The following is a 21,879-nucleotide window of genomic DNA, read 5'->3' as shown; positions in this document are numbered from 1 at the left end:
ACCAGCAAAGGCAAGAAAGGTATTCTTACCATCACTCGTATGGTCAACGTCCTTTTTCTTCCTTTCAACGACACTCCTCTAAGAGGTCTTTTAGGCTGAGGGGGAAGCAGAGTAAGCCACAATCGCCCAAGCCATCATCTCAAGGACAGAAATCATTGTTCTGACTATACCTGCACCTCTGCTTCTGTTCCTTTCTTGGACAGGCTGCACCCATACTCTGTTGCTTGGGAGTCTGTTACTAATGACTCTTGGGTTCTTTCAATTGTTACTAATGGTTACAAGTTGTTGTTTATTGACAACCCCCGTTACCTTACCTCTTGTTTCCTCTTCACATTGTTCTCTTACTCTTCAAGTTTCTGAGTTGTTGAGAAAATGTGCAATACACAAAGTTGACTTACAAGTATCTCTTTATGGTTTTTATTCCAGATATTTTCTGGTTGATAAAAAGGATGGCGGTTCTAGTCCAATTCTAGACTTGAGAGGTCTCAACAGGTTTATAAAAATACAAAAGTTCAGGATCCTTACTCTGACCAAGGTCATCCAGCTTTTAGAAGCAAATGTGTGGTTTGCCATCATTGATTTGAAGGATGCATACTTCCATATCTTCCATATCTCAATCCTCTCAGGCCATAGGAATTACCTCCACTTCATGTGTTGGGGTGAGGCCTTTGAGTACACGGTACTACCCTTCGGTTTGGCCTCAGCCCCTCGTGTGTTCACAAAGTGTACAAACTCTGTCCAGATGGATTGTTTCCACCATTAAACTCTGTTACTGCAAAGCTAGAATAAATTGTCCATTCCTGGTTAAAGCACATGCTACAAGAGCCCAAGCTGCTTCAGCTGCATTCCTCCGAGGTGTACCACTGCAGGATGCGACTTGGTCTTCTCCCAATATGTTTATCGTGCTCTGTGGACATAAATGCAAGATGTGACTCAGCAGTAGGAATGGCTGTACTCCAGTCGCTGTTTGGCTGATCACTCACACCCTCCTCCATTGGTGAGTAGCTCACTATACTCCCAGTGTGGGGCTGCACAGAAGGACGATGACGAAAAATAGTGTTGCACTTACCTGTAACTGTTGTTCGTCATGTATCTTCTGTGCAGACACACATTCCCTCCCTCCTGCCCTGCTGTGAGTGTTGTTTAACTGTATTGCTTCTCCAGCAACTCAGGAGAACTGAGGGAATCTGGGGGCGCTCGTCCTAATACCGCAGTTTGGCAGGAACGCCGCTTCGCTTGTGCAACAAGTGGGGACGAACAACAGTTACAGGTAAGTGCAACACTTTTTCTAGATAGTAGTATGGCAGAATGGTCAACATAGGGCTGCCAGCCTCCAGGTGATAGCTGGAGATCTCCCGGAATTACAGTTGATCTCCAGGCCCCAGAGATCAGTTCCTCTGGAGAAAATGGCTGCTTTTGAGGGTGGACTCTATGGAATTATACCGTGCTGAGGTCCTTTCCCTCCCCAAACCCTGCCATCTCCCAGGCTCCCATCTGTACCCCCCAAATCTCCAGGAATTTCCCAACTTGGAGATGGCAACCCTAGATCAGCATTTGGGGGTGGCTGTGAGTTTAAAAAAGCGATCTTACATTCCAGATGCTTAATCAGAAGTAGAATTTATTTATAAGTACATATTTTTGATGGTTGCCGTGTATTGATAAGAGTGATGGTTTCAGAATAGGTTCATAAGCTTGGTGGTTTCAAAATAGTTACGTATTCTTAAATTTGTTCACGGACTAAGTTGCAAAGTCTAATTTTCCACACAGTTGCCACTGAGGTGAGAAATAACAAACATATTCAGTCAACAAGACCTATTTTCCTCAGTTCTTCACTCAAAGAATTAACACAATAAATCTTCTCTCACCATAAAGAAATGATTGTACTAGACGGAATTAGACTCTCTCAGCTGCTACACAGTCTGCTTGACTTAGACAGAATTTCTCAGAACTAGACAGAATTCATGCTTTCTCTCAGCACTGACTAAAAATGGCAGTTCGCTCTGCCCCATAAGGTACAGCTACCATCCTATTTACAGCATGCTTCACTCACCCATCCATCCACTCTCCTTTTTACTTCAGAGCCTGCATTTTTAACAAATATTCAACCCCCCCCCCCATCTTAATACACAGAAATAAAACACCCAAACTTATTTACATGGCAAAAATTACAGCCAGTGTTAAATTTCTGCATCTTTTTAGCATGGGCACATCCACGTGCTCTAAGGTCTAATTTTCTGCACATAGTGTCCAATTACTGAAGGTAGTGGAAGATCCAGAATCTTCTGAATAATTGACAGTATCCTGAGATCAATTTCTAGAGGAGTGAAACAACAGAACACTGAAAGTTAATCTGAATCTTGATTAAGATAATACAGATCTACTACCTGTCCTCTTGGTTGCATTTTATTTTGGTTATCCTGTTTGCTTATTTAACCAGCAGGTGGCAGCAGTGTGCTCCGTCATGAGTATTTCTAAAAACTAAGCAATTGAGTAGGTTTTCTCTGGCATTGGTGTGATTTGCATTGCATTCTTGAGCAGTTAATGATGCTGGCTTGGATCTGATGTAGGATTTCCTTTTACGGAGGGAGTGGGGGGTAATTTTTGCTCAGTTTCTTAAAAACACAGAGCTGGAAGGAACCACAAGGGTCATCTAGTCTAACCCTCTGCACAGTGCAGGACATTCACAGCTGCTCCCTCCCTCCTCCAGTGACCCCTGTTCTGTTCTCAGAGGAAGGCAAAATACTTCCAGGGTACCCGGCCAATCCCTTCATGCCCTCCCTCATCCAATCTGCATACATTCATATTGAATCATAGATTCATCGTTGCTGTCAGGTGGTCGTCTTCTGGCTGCAGATCTGTGATTCCATCATATTGTCCTTGAAGGTCCTCTGCTTTCCAGGAGGAGAATTTCTGGGGACCATTTTGACTGGAGGGAAAGGTGAAAAGGCTGCCGAAGAGATACTTTGTGCAGGATCCAACCCGATGTAATGGACTTTTGTCTGAAACTGCCTTAACTTGCTGCATGGTAGTTAAATGTGCTAGGTCTAAATGGTTGCATACAGAATTATTTCATGTGAACTAGCGATGGGGATACGGAATTTTTGAAAAACCTCGTACTAACTATTGCCAGCCCTGAAAGATGCTGAAACTTCTTTTTGTGGATTGATTGATGGTTCATTACCATTTGATATTTAATGTCTCGTGTGCACTACGTGAACTGCAAAATACTTACCAGCACTCAGTAGTATGTGCCATATTGGTTAGATTGTATAGGTAGGAATGTTTTATTTATTTATTTGTGTCATTTGTAGTCTGCCTTTCTTACTGAGACTCAAGGTGGATTACACAGTATGAAATTAGTACAATCAGTATCCAGTACATTTCAGTACAGTATCAAGGACATTTCATAAACAATACCATAGGGAAAATAGATACAAGTTTAAAAGACGTAGTATTAGAAAGAATCCAATACAGATTAGAAAAAATACTAAAGCAGAACATAATCAGTTCTAGGACTAACATTAGACAACATAGAGCACTGGTGATACATAGGAATACATATTTAAAGCAGCAAATAATATGTAAGGCAATATAGTGATGACGTCTATGGTCCCTAACTCATTAGTGAAGCATCTGAGACCCCATCCCTACAATACAGCCCTCTCATTTGAGTATAAAGCCTTTTTGAATAGTTCGGTTTTGCATCGTTTACAAAAAGCCAGGAGAGAGGGGGCTCTTCTGACTTCCTCAGGCAGATCATTCCACAGAATAGGGGCCACCACAGAGAAGGCCTGTGTACAGGCTGCTGCTGACTTCACCCGTGTGCAGCCTGGCACCTGCAGGAGCCCCTGTTCAGATGAGCGAAGCTGCCGTGGAGGAACATAGGGAGAGAGGCAGTCCTATAGGTATGCCGGACCAAAGCCGTGAAGAACTTTGTATATAATAACTAATACCTTGAACTGAGCATGGTAACTGATGGTAGCCAATGGAGCGACTGTAGGATGGGAGTGATGTTCATGCTCCTGCTCGCTCCTGTCGAGCTGCAGCATTTTGCACTAATTGGAGCCTCCTAGTTAATTTAGATGGGAAACCTATGTATAGAGCATTATAATAGTCAAGCCTTGATGTTGCCATTGCATGGATCCAAGTGGCCAGGTCGGCCATGTCAAGATAAGAAGCCATCTTCCAGGCTAGAGTGAGGTTGTAGAAAGCATTTTTTGCCGCTGCCTTAACTTGTTTTTCTAGTAATAACGCTGGATCCAGTATAACCCCAAGGCACTTATCTGAGTCTGCAAGGGTCAAATGAACTCCATTAAAAGTGGGGAGTACCATGTCCTTCAAGATCTCTGCCTTCCAACAAGAATCACTTCAGTCTTGTCTGGGTTCAATTTCAGTTTGTTGTTTTTCAACCATTTCACCACAGCTGTCAGGCAGCAATCTAAGATTTCTACTGCATCCTGTGGGGACCTGGATAACGAGATACAGAGTTGGGTGTCATCTGCATATTGATAATATCCAACTCCATAGCTGCGAATGAGTTCTCCTAAAGGCTTTACATAGAGGTTGAATAACAAACAGGTATCGATAATATGTCTTGCCTATTTATACTTATAGTATGTCTGACACAGCTAAATCAGCTGCAGGTCTCTGTATTAGGAGTGTGCAAACTGCTCTGCTGCTGATAGAGCCTCTCTGATGACGTCCAGTGAAGCACAGTTGCTGTCGTCATGAGAGAGTTTAACAAGGAACACTCTCCTAGAATACGGAATGGTGGAATTGATCAACTTTGCAAGTAGTTAACAGTGCCTGCATTTACCTTTGTCTCTTTTCTGTTCAGCCAGTGCATCCTTCTGATGGGAGCTGGGTTTCCCCCAAAGTCTTTTTTTTAAAAAAATTGTGAGCATTGAAAAAATAAGTGAAAATAATTCCTCTGGAGACATAGAACGCTCAGATTGAAGGTGCATTTTTGCACCTTGCGGGCACTCCCATCTTGGTGCGGAAACTGTACAGGGTCATCTTGGCTTGTGGATTGCTGCTTGAATATATAAACTTTCCTTATACTGAATCAGACCACTGGTCCATCAAGGTCAGTGTTGTCTGCTCTGACTGGCAGTGGCTCTTCAGGGTCTTTCACAGCACCTACTGCCCGATCCTTTAAACTGGAGATGCCAGGAATTGAACCTGAGACCTTCTGCATGCCAGACAGATGCTCTACCACTGAGCCGGATCTCTTCCCCTGCCTTCCTTTAGTGACCTTTAAGGTGTGTGCTTATGTAGCACAGAGTGCAGCATTTTGCAGCTGTCTCTAGTATTGGGTAGGTTTTTATTATTTTTTCAAGGCGGGGAACGTAAAAACACTTGAACATTAAAACTGCATTTAAAATAATGTATAAAATAATGCAGTTGAAAACATATCAACGCATAAATGAAATGTAACACAAAAAATTAGGAGGAGAGCTAATATCGGGGGTATGCCAAATGAAACAAAAGTCTTCATCTGTTGGGAGAAGACAGTGATAGAGGAAGACAGATGGATCTTCCTGAAGATGGAGTTCCAGACTTTTGGTGCCATAATCGAGAATGCCCTTTCTGACATTGCAGGAGAAGAGAACCACGCCAAAAATGGAGCAAAAGAACAACAACCAAAATAAAAAAGGCAGTGAGAGAAATCAGTTATATTTAATTCAGTTATATTTCCCTTACATGATTTGCCTGTGCTTCTTCAGGGGGGTCGATAAGAATATATATAAAAACACGATGAAATCTATGCCATTAAAAACAGAATTAAGAAGTATGATTAAAGACAGTACATACTGAGCATGTGCAAAGTGCGTACGTGTATTCAGAGCCACAATCCATGAGAATAGGACAGATAACGCCTGTTCAGAACATAGTTGGAAACATAGATCTTTTAAGAATATTGTATACAACAATCGCATCTCTTTCAGTTTCCTCCCAAGTATCTGTTGTGTTTCTGGAGGGAAAATGCTTTCCTCCCCCACCTTCAAAATGTCTGAAGTCCAGTATTTCTGTGCAGGACCAACAGTTGCTCCTCCTGCCCTGTCCCTGCAGTGGGTAGGCAAGGGGCGGGTGGAGATTGTGACTCATGTTTGAAATCTCTCTGCTCCTGTTTTAAGCAATGATTCTGTTTTAACCTGGAGCCAGTCCACAACAGTGTCAAAGCAGAAACTGCTTACACATTGTGCAGCAGTTAGCGTCAGTTGGTGGAGGGCACAAATCCAGTCCCTGACATACACAGGTTACTAGTTTACGGAGCATATTCTGGCTCTGAGATGTGTGTCAGAAAGGATGCATGGTGTGTGTGTGAAGCAGGATGAAAGGGAGTCCCAGGCATTGTGTGATAGGTTTGAGATACATGTTCTCTTGCATGCTTTAGTTTCCATGCCCTGTGAATTTGTTTGCCTAACCTTCGTTTCCTTTTCTTCCCCCTCAGCAATGGCACCAGCATGATATCATTGATCATTCCCCCCAAAGACCAGATTTCACGAGTGGCAAAAATGTTAGCCGATGAGTTTGGTACAGCATCCAACATTAAATCGCGAGTGAATCGCCTTTCGGTCCTTGGCGCCATTACATCTGTACAGCAACGACTAAAACTTTATAACAAAGGTAAAAGTTCTGCGGGTTACGCTTTGGGTAATCTGGCGCCTCCTTTGGCATCATCTAAGGTCGCCCCCTGTGTTCTTTACAGTACCTCCGAATGGTCTGGTGGTTTACTGTGGAACAATTGTGACGGAAGAAGGAAAAGAGAAGAAAGTGAACATCGACTTTGAACCTTTCAAACCAATTAATACATCCTTGTATTTGTGCGATAATAAATTCCATACAGAGGTAAGAGGCATTCTGCATTTTTGTACAAATTGTAGGTTTCCGACATAACATTGCTCATTCAGTTGGTTGCTCGTGATTTCTGTCTGGGTATCGTTCTTAACTGCATGCACACAACACTACATACTTTGTTTCATTGGTGTTTGCATGCAGTGATAGCGAGCCACCCCATTTACTCGCAATTCAAGGGTTGGACCTAACTTCACCACCTGCCATGAACAGGTGCCCTTCTGCTGATTTCCTGGTGTGACTGATTTTCTTAGTGAATTTCTGCTGATGCGTCCTCTCCAGCGCAACCCCTTGTGTTCAAGAGCATAAACTAGACAAGAATACCCAAATGGGGCTCCATGGACTCTCCTGGTGTGACGCAGGGTAGCGGCACTGGAAACTGGAATTCAGTCCCACTGCCTGCCCTCCAATATCAAGCCCATCATTATAGACAGAACACATGATTCATACCGTCAGGTCTTTGAAGCTTGATTTTGGAAGGCAAGACATTTTCATGGAAATCTGTAATGAAATGTGATCCTTAAGCAAAAATAGGCAAACCAACTTTTAAGTTAATTTTGGCTCATATGAGCTGCATGCTTGGGTGAGCACTGTAATGTGGAAGCTGCAAGATGATGATTTCCATACCTTTAAAAAGAAAAGACATGCACCCTTAAGAGTATGAAGTTAAAGCATCTGGTTTCCAAGGGCTGTGTTCTCGGGCCCTTTCTTTGCATTCCGTTTTCTCACTTGGCTGCTATCACGCATTCTTTGAGCTCTCTCTACTCCCGGCTTGCCGTTTTCCTTAGCTGCCCCTTGTCATTGGAGCGTCCTCCTCCTGACATCTGCCTCATTCCATCCATCATCGTCTTCACAAAATGCTTAGAGACTCATCTCTTTGCTCAAACTTTTCCTGATTGTCTGTTTTTACCCCCTTCCCTTTTCTTATTTCATGTCTGTTAGATTGTAAACCCTTCGGGTAGGATTGTCACTTTTATTTATCTCTCCAAGGTGCCTGGTCCTTTTAAAAAGCATCTTGCATTTTAAGCACAATTTGATAAACCACTGACCAAAATAATGTTTCGGAGTTTAATTTTAATTCCACACCAACGGATCAAGATTTTTTGATTTAAAAGAATTCCAAAAGCAGTGACATTGGCGTTTGTAACTACTAAAGATGAACGTGTTCATTTTGATCAGGGAATAATTTAGATGCAGTGGATTGTTTCTCTGGGTGTGCCGCTGGCATCTGGTTTAACTGAGTGTTTTGGGTTAGGCAGCAGTCGCTAGGGCCCAGGGTTACCCAGCTAACTTCATGGCAGAGCGGGGATCTGAACCTGTGTCTCCAGATGATCATGCAACACACCCACTGCACCAGAATGACTGCACGCTTTGCTAGACCATTGTCCTTGTCTGTGGTCCCTCACGGGTATTTCTCTTGCTTTTCTGATAGCTGGGCTTGACAAGCTTGTTTTGAAGCTACATAAAGCCCACTTGTGAGTCTGAATTGTCAGGGTGGTTGATGAAGCAGTGAATGCATACAAAACCCCCTAACTGCTTAGACTGTCGCACCCTCCTAACAATGTTTCTGGCTTGATCTCCCTAATTGGAGCTCTGAGCCGGCAACAAGAATGTGCTCGTGTGCCAACTTGTGAACTTTAATGGCGCATCTTTCTGTTACTCACCTTTTGTTCAAAGACAACAATGACAATTGCTGCTCGTTTCACATCTGTTGCTAATTGCAAAAATCGCACAGCATGCAAAATTTAGACTTTGCATTTACTAATGCAGTCTTCATTGGGCTCCAGTTTATAGTTTGCCTGCCTCACTGTACTGATCACTTCTGGTCCTTCCCTTTTCACAGGAGTGTGTGCCTTTTTATTTGAGCTTGACTGAGCTTCGAGTAGAAGCGCTTTTTTCTCCTTGAGAGCTTATCCTTTCACTTTTAATCAAGTCTGCTTTCTCCTTATCTACTTTGCACATCGTTATCTAAACCAACTTGGCAGCAACTCTCACTGGCAAGCTTAAAGGTGCGTTGCATGTAGAAGGCACCTCATGCATTAAAAGAGGGCAGTGATAATAGGCTTTAGCTAGTCCTTTCAGCAGGCATGACATGAGACAATAATAGGTTCACCCGGTTTGAAGTGTATCCCTTCAAGAGAATGCGCTACCTGGCCGATTCCAGCACAGTTCACCGCATTCAGAATTCCTGTAAGCATTGAATGTCGGGGGTTCATTTCAACACCTCTTTTTGTGTGTTTTTTTCCTTTGTTGACTTGCAGGCTCTTACAGCACTACTGTCAGATGACAGCAAGTTTGGCTTTATTGTAATAGATGGTAGTGGAGCCCTCTTTGGCACTCTTCAAGGAAACACCAGAGAAGTGCTGCATAAATTCACAGTGGATCTCCCAAAGAAGCATGGTAATGTATAGAATGCCCCCCCCCCCCGAGTATTTTAAAGATGAGATGATGCTGGTCAATGTATTTCTAGGGAGGGGAAGCTTCATGACAGGGGATGAGTGGAGATACTGTTTTATTGTTTGCAAATAAAAAGAGATGTTAGAACGGAATGCAGTTGAATTCCAGTAGGAACAGTGGGATGGGTCCTATGAATTGCCGGCGGAAGGCAGAGGCGGATCTTTCCTGCCTGTCCCTTCTCCCAGCATGCCCCACGAGTGCCCAAAGGGTGGTGTTGGGCATTGTGGACAAAAAAACAATGCAAAATGGGCGACTGCAGTGAGGAGGGGGAGGGAGGGAGGGAGGTAACATTGCTGTGCTTTCTGCTTCTTCCCTCAATAAGAGGCTTTTAGTGCCAGAAATGAGGAGGATTCATAGGATCAAACCCATCGGTGAACAGTTAGATGAGAATCTGTAGCTTTGGGCTGAAGAGGCCAAACAAGTCAGGGAGCTTCATTTTTATAATGCTTAATTTTGTATTATATACCAGGCAGCAGTCATATTGTTACAATTCTTCTTTTAAGATTTTCATGACAACATACGTAAGAAGTGGTGTCCTGGCCTGAAAATAACTTGATTACTATGAATAGCCACACTCCAGTTAGGTTAGGCCCCCTGAAATCTAAGAGGTAGCCCTTTTTAACTTGGAAGTGGGTTACCAAAGTTTAAGTGGAGTTCTAAGATTGACAGAGATCTGTTGGTGCTAAATTAACATGCAATGACCAGTAAAGAAGCTTAGCCACATTCATGCTAATTCACACAACAGTGTGGTCATGCTAATTGCAGATGGAATTGTAAATCGCGAACCTGCCTTGAAACAGCTGCCTGTAGATTTTAACATGGGATCTGTTTTGAATGGACTTAGTTGTGAGTTAACAAATATGTACGTGCTCCAGGCACTTGGGGGGGGGGGTTAGAAAACCCCACTTTTGTTGAAATAGTCTTTTTAACCTCTGCTCTCTCAAAGGAAGAGGAGGTCAGTCTGCCTTGCGTTTTGCTCGCTTGAGGATGGAGAAGCGGCACAACTATGTTAGGAAAGTAGCTGAGACGGCCGTGCAGCTGTTCATTTCTGGCGACAAAGTGAACGTGGCTGGTCTCGTGTTAGCAGGATCGGCTGACTTCAAAACTGAACTGAGCCAGTCAGACATGTTTGATCAGGTAAGTGGAGTGTCTTTGGTCAGCAGTGTTTGGTTGAGTTGAACTTGCATGCCTGATTATTTGTATGCTCCAGTGCAGGTAGTTTGGCATCAGATTTTACAAGTACAATAATTCTGGGGGTGGGATAGAGAAGGCACTGTGCAGGCACTGACCATCAAAAACAATGGGAACGTTTCCTCTGGATTCCTTGCATTCATAAAATATTGCTCACATTTGTATTGAGGCAGTGATTGGCGGCTTAAAACTTTTAGGATCCAGGCTAAGTTTTCTACTCGTTCGGGGCCCTTCTGTCAGTGGAACAGAACGTCGTTGCCTCCCCTCTGCAGCCTGCTAATCTTCCCAAAATGATGCTCTTGGGGGAACAGAAGACCTTTGGGGGCAATACGAGAGACAAATTGGAGGAAGGGAGGTTAGCAGCAGGAAATTGGTGGAAATTACTGTTAGGGAATTTCTATGACCCCTATTCTAAAAGACCTATGTATGAGCATTTATTGGAGTTGACATTTCACACAGAAGGCAAAAGCTTTTGCCTGTAAGCAGATTCCTTCTCACACAGTTTAAAACTGAACACTGCAAGTCAGGAAGACCTCTTGTTTTGTCTTTGTACTTGAGGATTTACCTTGGATAAGCACCCTCTTGGGAAGGCACCAGACATGTAGCATGTTTATATTACAGCAAGAGTTTACTATCTTGTCAACCTGTTCCAGTGCCATGTCTCCTGAAGAATTTGATTCGGAAGAATTGTTTGTTTCTAGTTTTGTATAACAATTTTATCTCTTCTGTAAACAATTAACTTTGGAAAGTATATAAGATTCTCTACTATGGCTGATCTTTAGGCATGTGTAGGAACATGGCACCGCATCTGGGTTTTATGTAAATAAAACTCATTAATTCTTTGTGGATCACAATCTTTGGTGTCTTGATTACTTATGGTGATGGCTATTGGGAATCATAATCTGACCGCAGAGTACCTTTAAGAAATTTTTTCCTTAACAATTACCCCACCCTTTCATATAGCGGACAGTATAGTCTATTTGGATCTAGCTTATTTAGAAGTAACAGTTCAGTTCTTACACCTCCCACCTGCACAGCTGTCCTTGGTGGCAGAGTATGTCCTGGCGCTTTCTGCTGATGCAAGTCCAGGGTCTTGCATGAGCCAAAAGCACACAGTGCCAGAGGACCGCACTGCGCAGTGGAGGATGGAACTGCATAAGCAGAAGAATCGGAGCCCAGATATCAAACAGTTATCTATCTATCCTTCTTTAGAGACTGGATTTCAATTTTATTTTATTTTAAAGTGAAAAAGCCAGGTATCTTAGTCCCTTTGAATTAGGTATGGGAGGGGGTTGGTTGTCTCCATACAAAATGCCAGCATTTGAGTCCAGAGGTTCTGATTTACTCAGTGCTGAAACGTTCTTTGTCTTTTAGAGCAGCTCTTCTAACATTGCGTTTTGTGTGGGTTTTTTATAGCGATTGCAGTCCAAAGTACTAAAGTTAGTTGACATCTCATACGGTGGTGAAAATGGATTCAATCAAGCCATTGAATTGTCCACTGAGGTCCTGTCTAATGTGAAATTCATTCAAGAAAAGAAACTAATAGGTATGAACACATTACCCTTTTAACCCTCTTATGCAGCACACATGAACTCAGATAGTCAGTAGAAGTACTTATGGATGAGTATTTAGGCTTATCCTGCATTGGGCAGGGGGTTGGACTAGAAGGTCCGTATGGCCCCTTCCCACTCTGTGATTCTGTGATTTTAAGGCATGGGGATGTTACTTCTGCCGTATAGTATTAGCAAGGTTGTAGTGTCATTGCTATTGATCTTACAGATAAATACGCAGCGTTGGCTAATATGTTCATCGGAGCTTTGGTTTTAAGAGCAGGACGTGGCTCAGTGTACAATGGGCAGATGCTTTTGAAGCAGAACATGTAAAAGTTGTTGAAAAGAAACGGCTCAGTACAAGATTGAAGTGGAGTGAATACTTAGTCACACATTCAAGCTTGTATAAATTTCAGTATTATTGCATATGTATATTGAGCATGAAAAACTGCAGAGTTACCTAGTGAGTGTTTCGGCTTAGATTTGGGAAACTGAGTCATTCTAAATTGGGTTCTAGGAAAAGACAAGAGCCTTTCAAAAATGTCAAGTGAATAAGAACATAGTTTTTCCTATGCTGGGCTGCTCTTTCATCTGGGCAGACCTTTGATTTGGTTCCTGAAAGGTACCAGTGATTCACTTGCGACCAGTTTGTCCTCAGTGGACAGAAAAATAGAATCTAATTGGGCACTGCTTCCTTGGTTCCCATGAAGTAGACCTATCAGAAACAATAATGTGATTTTTAGGAGTGAGAGCCTTCCCCCATCATATACACTACAAGTGAACCTGATAGGGCTTTTTATTGCCAATGAACCAGGTGATTATTGCTGTGAATCCTTCTGTTGACCTAAGCTTGATGCCTTCCTCCAACTTAAGCAGCTCTTCCTTAGGAAAAAGGCTTCAGGCTTAAGAGTAGGAGGATCCATCCCATCATATTGTGCATAATCAGCAGTGTGTCTCAGAGTAATTTATTCGTGTTGGCTAAATTAAACTGCTTCTGTTCCAAACCGTGCCGATTCATAATACACATGGAATGTTTGTTCCCCTCCTTTTTTTGGCTTTCACTAGGCCGATATTTTGATGAAATCAGCCAGGACACGGGAAAGTACTGTTTTGGTGTTGAAGACACTCTAAAAGCCTTAGAAATGGGAGCAGTAGAGATCCTGATAGTTTATGAGAACCTGGATATAATGAGATATGTTCTCCATTGCCAAGGCACAGAAGGTATGGATGGGGTTAGGTATGGATGGGGTTAGCATTTACCTCTCTTCTTATAATGATGTAGATTGCCTTTTAAGTTGCTTTTGATCTTGGGTATTCTCTTCTGCTGCCATAGTTCATTTGAAGCCATACGCGTCATCACCAGGGCATCTCCTGAAATGTTTATGAACACAGATCCTGAAGACACGTGTCTTAAGGCGCTTATCACAGTTGGTTATATATGTATTTGTTTCACCAATGTTCGGGAAAGCTCTCAATATTAGTGTCCAACCATTAAGTGATGTTTGAATGTGGCTTGCATTTTATGCTCGTAAAAGCAGTGTGATGCATGCAAGTAGCCCCGACTGTAGAGGTAAGCCGGGTTTTGGGGCTCACGCCAAGAGTCAGCCTAGTTGGGCAGCTTCCAAGGCCCCATCACCTACCTGTCTCTTGATCGGTACATCCTCTCCCACTAGGAAATGGGCAGTCCTTCATTTTCTGCTGGGAGCGGACCATGGCTCTTCGGCTTCTCCAAGCACTGGCACAGATGAGTCTTGTATGAGCATGGAAGAAATGTTGCCTCTCCCCAGCAGCTGGAGGGAGACCTGCGTATCTTCTTTATATTCCCTATAGCTCTGGTGAACATAAGCAGGGCTTAGGGGACTGAATTAGTTGTATTTCCCTCCCTTCAGTTGCTGGAAGAGGTGCCTGGGGAGGCAGTGCTATTACAGGGGCATTCTCCCATTTCCTTTGGGAAGGGCACCTTGGAAGGCAGCAGAGGATGCCTTCTTTGCTCTCTTGCAAGTGCTGTATCAGTTAGAGGTAGAACTTCTGAGAACGGCAGCTCTCCTACCAGTGGAGTGGGGCTTATTTGCATTCTTAAGCCCCTTTGGGCTGGCAGAGCTAGAAAAAGCTGCTCTCTGCTACTTCCTGCTAGAGGTGTTCAGCTAGAGTGGTGGGAGAGAGGAATTCACCCACTGGAAGGGCATCATGTCCAAGGCTTCCCAGAAAGCTGTGAGTTTTTAATCTGACTCTGTAGGCTGTGGGTCCCTGTGCTTGTCATGCTGGCTGAGCAGTTTTGTAATCTTCACGAGAAAGTAAATGTGTAGTCCTTGTGCGCTATACAGGTAGGAAAAGGGGGGGGGGTTCCTGCTTCTTTTCAAAGGGGATGGAAATCATGTCTCCTTTCACATGTGCTGATATGTTCTATGGAGCTGGCTCATCTTCCACCCAGCAATGGCAGCAGAGAGATTTACCCCCCTCCCAATTCCCAGGTAGGAGCTGCTGTCTCAACTGTAGCTGCAGCTCCCAGGAGCAAGGCAGGAGGAAAGAAGAGCCACTGCAAGAATGAGGCCTGTCTTGAGCAGCAGCATTCCTCTCTTAAAGTCAGTAATGCGTCACTCATTGTGCTGATAGCTTTTCTTCTCTGTTGTTGGCTCAGGAGAGCTGCTGCTGCAAAAGGTGTATCAGGGTGGGCGGGGCCATGGCTGAGGCTGGCCTTGCTCCCTTTTCAGGAGCACGGGGCAAACTAAGCTTGTTCTTGAAGCTCACTGGGTAACCCCGGGACTTGGATGACCATCTCAGGAAAAACCAGAAGCCCCAGCTTCCTTCCTTGGAAGAAGGGGAAAGGTACAGATGTTAACAAGGAGCTATTCTGCAAACCTCTCCAGCCTCCTCCCCTGCTACCTGTTGGTAGCAAAGAACGTGGCTGTCCCTGAGTTCCAAAACAAGTGAAGGGTTATGAGACTGCATACACTTCTGACATAGCTGCTTGTATTTGCCCGCATTGCCTGACCTTTTTTGTTTGAGCTAGAATGCATGCCTCCTCGTAAAAAGTGTTTCTGTTCCCTAGTGCTAGTCACATTTGGATTTTACTCTAGTTAGGAATTTTGTGCAACGTAATCTGCTTTGTGAAGTTTTTCTGAATTTTTTTCTCTCCCCAAACCAGAGGAGAAGATTCTCTATTTGACACCAGAGCAAGAAAAGGATAAATCCCACTTCACAGACAAAGAGGTATTTTTTTCAAAAGCTACATTTCCTACACTAGCCATGGAGGGTGCTGGCGATGTGAGGTTCAGTGTCTCTGCCTGAGAGCTCTTCTTAAAGGCTCACGCTAGTGAGCATGGAGCAGATCACGTTTGACACAACTGTTTTGGACGCTGCCAGCAGAAGGGGGGGGGAGTGCCCTACGCTCCATTCCCTAATCATGTCACCTGTGTAGCAGGGGAGAAGCATGCCAGTGTATCAAACAAGGGGAAGTAGGCTGGGTTTCTTGCAGAGGAGATTGTTGTGACTCTTCTTTTTGCTACTTGAGTATTTAATGGTCTTCAACTGCACAGAAGTCATGATAGGTCAAAGATGGAGCGAGCACACAATGGCCTTGTCAAGATGGAACTGTAACTTTGTCTTGATGATCTTTCAGCTTTTTATATTTGTTGTCGACAGGTGTGTGCGCATGTGTTGAGAGGACATGATCACTGTGACCACTTTTCAGGCACATTGCCGTATTTTTTATTGGTGGCAGGTCTCTCTGTACTTGGCGGAGCGTTGGCATAGCAACTAGGAGTTTAAGCTACAGAAAACAGCATTGCTTACAAATTTGTCTTCAATTTTCAATTTTTGTAGACTGGACAAGAACACGAGCTGATAGAAAGCATGCCCCTCCTTGAGTGGTTTGCTAATAACTACAAGAAATTTGGAGCCACGTTGGAAATTGTGACGGACAAGTCACAGGAAGGATCCCAGTTTGTGAAAGGATTTGGTGGAATTGGAGGTAAAAAAAAGAGAAAGTGGCATACCTGAATTGGGTTTTTTCGCTCTTTGTGGTTATGAGCACTAATTGTGTGTGGCCGTGGCCTCTGTGGCATACGCTGCACGTCCCATTTGACTTCCCTTGTCCATTTTATAATTCTTTGAAAGTTGCTCCCCCATATATGCAGCCTTGCATTTTTACAAAGTAGCCCACTTGAACTGGAAAACATTCTTCTTTGTGGAACATGTAAGCTGGGCAAATGTCTTATTAACATTGGTCAGTCTTTCTTTTACATTTTAAAATGTATTTGCAACATTTGTTTAACAAATAGAACTGTGTAAAACAAAATAAAAAGACGCATCTTGTTCTATAAATTTTTTAAAAAGTCCCAAAATGCCACCAGCCTTTTCAGGATGCTCTTAAGAGAAAGTGCCACCCACCACCGAGCTTATTTTGCAGAGACAGCAGGAAAATGCAAGAGTCCTGCAGCACCCTCTGCTTTTGTTTGAGTGAAACGTGCAGGAGTTTAAAGTGGCAATTTGAGACAGCCAATGCAGGAACCCCCCCCCCCCCACACACACACACACCAAAAAAAAAAAGAATCCTTAAAAAGGAGTGTGGCCAAAACAGACTTATAGAAGTGTATGAGTGACATATCTGTTAACTGCCCCAGCGTTTCAACCATTCTTATCTAGAGGTCAGGTCGGAGTTGCTGTACTAAGACAGCTGTCAAGCTGTGGCCCGGAAAGCATGCTGGGAAGTGGGTTGCTTTGAAATCGGTGAGAATTCCTTACAGAGAAATATGGCTATGGTTGGTGGTGCTGGCAGGCAGTGCCTAGATTCTATAGTCTTCCTGTTCCCATTGAAGGAAGAGGTCTTTAATTGATGCATCCAATGTTTTGACACCCTAAACAGTATCATAAGAGATTAAAATGGTCTTCCAAAAAACCCTCAAGGGAAACAGGGTGGAGAACGGGCTGTCATTGTTAAGAACATCCATACAGCGGAGACAAGGAAGGCACTTAAACTCTTTAACAGTGCACTTTGGGGCAGTGCAGCCCAGCTGTTGCATACTCGGCCACTGAGTGGCACACTCTGCACATTCCGCGCAGCATAGACAGGATTAGAAAATTTGGTTCTGGGGAGAGGAGGGCCCCGTTTATTCAAAACATTTCTATCCTGCCTCTCTCCCAAAGGTGTCACATGACAGGTTATAATAAAAACAAAAAACATACTGGTAACAAATAGCAAACATGCCAACCAGAATAAAAAGACAAAATAAAAATACAAGCATGATTTTTTTTTATGCAAAGGTCAAAGTGTGAAGGGACTTCTCCCCTGTTGCATGCATGTGCAGCTTATGTGAGATTCTCTAAGGGTAGGTAAAGGTAGTCCCCTGTGCAAGCACTGAGTCATTACTGACCCATGGGGAGACGTCGCATCACGACGTTTTCTTGGCAGACTTTTTACAGGGTGGTTTGCCATTGCCTTCCCCAGTCATCTACACTTTACCCCCAGGAAACTGGGTACTCATTTTACTGACCTAGGAAGGATGGAAGGCTGAGTCAACCTTGAGCCGGCTACCTGATCCCAGCTTCCGCGAGGATCAAACTCAGGTCGTGAGCAGAGCTTGGGCTGCAGTACTGCAGCTGACCACTCTGTGCCACGGGGCTCTTTCTCTAAGGGACATCCTTTAATAAATACACACCTACTGGTCAGCATGGAGGGGGTTTAATGAATGCATATAGCTAGTGGTCTGTCAGTTATATTCCTCTCCGTGGATTGTTTGCATATCTAGGTTGCCGTGAACGGCTGCATCTTTCCCTGCTCTCTCATTTTCTCCATTTGGAACCTGGAAGTGCAGCTCCAGTTGCCTTGGATGATGATCACTCCCTTGCCAGTTCAGGCCAGGTTGGCGACCTAGCCAACTTTGCAATTCATTGCATGCAGCAGTTTCTACCTTACAGCTTGCAGTAAATTTTAAAAAGTCGTGCCTCTGCCATGCCCCCCCCCTCCCCACTGCAGTTCTTAATCCAGTTTAAAGCTACGCAGTAGAAGCAGAAGAGGGAGATTCTCAAGTCCAGCATATGAATGTGGAGAGAGGTTTTTGGTCAGGTTCTTTTAAATAAATTCTAACATCCTCATTTTGACATGTATTTCTTCAGGTATCTTGCGGTACCGAGTGGACTTCCAGGGCATGGAATACCAAGGAACAGACGATGAATTTTTTGACCTCGATGACTACTAGGTAGTCGACCTGGGTCTGGCAAAATGTGCCTCACCCCTCCAGCATCCAACCCAAGGAGCAAACTCGTGATGGAAAACAAAACAGATCCCTGCCTTAGAATTGGAGTATTTCCAGAACTTTATCCAGAAACACCGGGTTTAAAACAAAAGGAAACCCTACTGATTTGTCATAGTGTCAGTACAGCAGCAATCTACTAAGTTTCTATAATGCCATTTTGGACTAATTTAAAAAAAAAAAGAAATCCCAATTTTTACTTTTACTTAATGGTGAAATTGGTTGCTCTTGTATTTTAAGAAAATGATTTTTTCAACCTTCATGCTACATTAACTGCTGTAAACCTTCATGGGGGGGTGGAATTAATAGAAAGATTATACTGGTTTGTTTCTTATTTTGATTGGAGACAATTTATTGCTGCGTTTTGCAGTGACATGACCCATTTACATGGCGTTCTTGGCTTAGACTGCGGCAGAAGAATCTTAGGGAGAAATTGTTCCCGTTATTCTCACTCTGCGATGGTGGAGGCATGAGGAATTAAAAACAGTGACATGCCAGCTTGACAGGTGTGACTTGCAAATTCAGATGGTCTGGGAAGTCCACCCATTTTTATTCATAAGATTGCAACAGCACTGCTTGTATAAATCAGAATGTTTTATTCATGGCAATTGACGTGCCAGGGTCTCGGCAGGCTTGATTGGGGATGCGAGTTGTGTGGCCTTCACTCTTCCCTCTTGTCAGTCAATAAACAAGTTTCCACAAGCAAGCTAACGCTTCTTATGCTTGATTCTATTCTTTATTAGGGTTTTGGGACTTTTTAAATACTTCCCCCCCCCCTTTTTGCTTTGGGGACTGCATAAGATGTCTTGATGGATCAACAAGTTTAAAAAAAAGAATTCCCAAACGGCTTTCAATACGAGTAGCTAGCACAATGTGACTGACTTAATCCTTGGCAGAGGTGGCTGTGAAGCATTTGGTGTTTTTTAAAGAATATTGGTAAGTTTTTTTTTTAGAAGCTTGGCGCCAAAGGTTCACTTTCAACACTGTGGCATAGCACAGCACGTGGAAGGCAGGAAGCAGACCTGCCTTTATTCCCCTGGTTTTCTAAAGGATACTCTGATATTTTAGTGCCTAGCTCTGTTCACTTCCAACTCTTGTGTCTCTTGTAATGCTCAGAAGCTCCCCAACTTGCAGACATTGCGCATCATACCAATAATCCTGTCTCACTTGAATCAAAGGGAGAGTTTGTCTTTAAAACTATACCTTCCCATCACAGTGTATTCCTAAAGAGGTCCAAAATGACTTTCTGTCAGTGTGAGCAATAGAATTTGTATCTTTTTATAACTCAGCAAGCAGGCAGTGTTTGCCATCGTCCACAAGAAGTGTTCACGTTGGGCAGAGTCTTTTAACAGAGGCCCTTTGTGGGTCTGGATGTGCAATTGGGTTTGCAGAACGCCTGATCACAAGCATTCTTGTGCTCTTCGAAGCAGTACACTTCGATTTTGCCATGGTAAATGGGTCTGCTGTGACATGACAAGAGCAGGAAAAAAAAATTGGGTGTAAATTTACATTTTTTAAAATATACTGCTTGTTTCACATTTAGGGTATGCAGCTCCTTTTTTTCCTTTTTTGTAGTTTTATTTTTACTATTTAAGTTTGGAAATGATGCCAAATTTTTGTATCTCTTTAATCAATGTGTTATCTCTGGTGATATATATTGCATTATATATTGATGTGTATATCAATATATACTGATATGTATTACACTTACACAAACACATTACAAGGGTGAAAATCCTAGCCTTTTTGCATACTACGTAGCCTCTTCAGAGAGCTCCCAGCAGTGATATCTTGGTGTTGTGATGTACAGAAATGGAGAAGAGTATTAAACCATATTTAAGAATATAGCCTGGATTCCTGATTTTATTTTGCCTTCTGGGAGGGTTGCAGCATTGGCTGCTGCTGGTCTAATTGCTTCAGATTTTTCTCAGGTTTATGCTGCGGTCTCTGACTGTTAATCAGCACCTGATTCAAGATACTGCGCTGGCCCTCTGCCTTGTAAGTCCACGATGCTTGAAAACGCCAGGATATTCCTTTGTGCTGAGCCTCACATTGCTGGAGACTGCCTACGATCAAAGTGGATTATGCGGTCAAATGACTTTTCAGTGATTTTTAAAACAAATTATAACAATTGTGAACATGCACGACAGAGTTCTTTTGACATCCAGAATCTTATCTCAATGGCTATACTGGGGGGAAAAGCCACTTTGCCAGTGATAAGTACCTTCTCCCCAGCAAGAAAAAGGGTGCCAAGCAGTTCTGGTGAATGGCTTTGGTACCACAGCCACGCAAAGAGGACTGGATTTAATCTCAGGAACAAACACTTCCCTAGGTAGTATGTGGTTTCCTTAGTTTTCCTAGTGGGACAACAATTCTACACACAGAAAGGATAAATTGGGCTCTCGCCCATGAAATCTTACGCTATAATAAATTTGTTGGCCTGTTAAAGAATCTAGACTTTAATGCAGTACAAGCATGCTAGTCCCTCCACAGTTATTCTCAAGGATGGGGCCTGCAGGCTGTGCCGCAGTGCTTTTCACTAATTCTTTTAGTCACTGTGGTGCTTCTAGGTCACATTGACACATTCTTTTCAGACGCTCTGATAGCAGTTTGAATGAGAACTGTTATTAGCCCAAGAGCACAAACAGTGAAATAGATAAACTGGACTGGGAAGACAGCACAGTCCATCTCGCATGGTTTGTCGTTCTCTTTTCATTCCTGGCTGCCGAAGTCTGTACCAGAAATATCCATAGATAGTAAGATCTGGGTCCCTGACTGGTAATAGATGCCATACTTACCTACTCCTGAGATCAGTTATTAAGAGTTAGAGAGATGCATTCACAGATATGCTTGCTTAGCCCTTCTGTAAGATTTTCCTTTAGCACTGCATTTTCAAGGTCCTGAGGGTACGATGCTGTGTGTAGGTGGTAGGGAAAGAGTCCATTTGTTCACTGAGTGTATTTGTCTATGAGCCATAGCCACTGATGCAATAAAACAGTAAAATCATCACAATACATGCAACCAATAAAATAAGCACGACGCCTTAATTCCAGTTTTTAAATAATACATAACCACAGTGTCATTTAATAATACTATTATTAGGATGTCAGGTGTTAGGAAGCTTGGATAAAAATCCGCCCTGAGCCTGCTGGAAATGTGGGGAGAGCGAAATAAAAATCGAAAATAAATAAATGACAGTAGGTAGGGCACTGAGCAAGCAGTACCCTGAATCCAGGGTACTTGGCAGAGGGAAGTACTTGCGAACAGTGCTGGGAAAAGTTTGGGGAATAAGCCAAAGGCGGGGAGGGAAAAAGGTGGTGAGGCAGGCGATTGAGGAAAGTATCACCAATTCAAAACCGTTCTAAAAGCCAAGGTGGAGCCTTCTGCGTAACTGACTTGCTTGTACTGTTGCACACTGCCCTCATAGCAACTAAACGGTCTTTCCTACTCATCTGTCAGTAAAATTTTCAATCTGCATTAATGACAGTTTTTAAAAATACATTTTCTGGCTTTTTCTGTTGTGCTGTAAGCCGGCAGCACAGATTTGTTTGAATTTGTACACTGCTTTTAAT

The 21,879-nt window shown here is 43.2% G+C and overlaps 1 protein-coding gene across 2 annotated transcripts in view; it reads left to right on the top strand.

Annotated features, from left to right (window-relative positions):
* The window catches only part of ETF1 (eukaryotic translation termination factor 1), a 37,333-nt gene extending 17,181 nt beyond the window's left edge, over positions 1-20,152 (top strand). For both annotated transcript variants that reach the window (XM_054981088.1, XM_054981080.1), the window contains exons 3-11: positions 6,455-6,630; positions 6,713-6,852; positions 9,120-9,258; positions 10,262-10,452; positions 11,923-12,052; positions 13,122-13,277; positions 15,202-15,266; positions 15,879-16,026; positions 18,171-20,152. In XM_054981088.1, coding sequence (XP_054837063.1) covers positions 6,455-6,630; positions 6,713-6,852; positions 9,120-9,258; positions 10,262-10,452; positions 11,923-12,052; positions 13,122-13,277; positions 15,202-15,266; positions 15,879-16,026; positions 18,171-18,253 — 1,228 coding nt within the window. In that variant the 3' untranslated portion in view covers positions 18,254-20,152. The remainder of the gene's footprint in view (positions 1-6,454; positions 6,631-6,712; positions 6,853-9,119; positions 9,259-10,261; positions 10,453-11,922; positions 12,053-13,121; positions 13,278-15,201; positions 15,267-15,878; positions 16,027-18,170) is intronic.
* Positions 20,153-21,879: the final 1,727 nt, after the last annotated feature.

This window comes from Eublepharis macularius, chromosome 1, assembly GCF_028583425.1.
Source record: "Eublepharis macularius isolate TG4126 chromosome 1, MPM_Emac_v1.0, whole genome shotgun sequence".
In the NCBI taxonomy this organism is placed as follows: domain Eukaryota; kingdom Metazoa; phylum Chordata; class Lepidosauria; order Squamata; family Eublepharidae; genus Eublepharis; species Eublepharis macularius.
The sequence above is the reverse complement of the archived record's forward strand: the minus strand, read 5'-3'. Positions and strand labels throughout refer to the sequence as shown.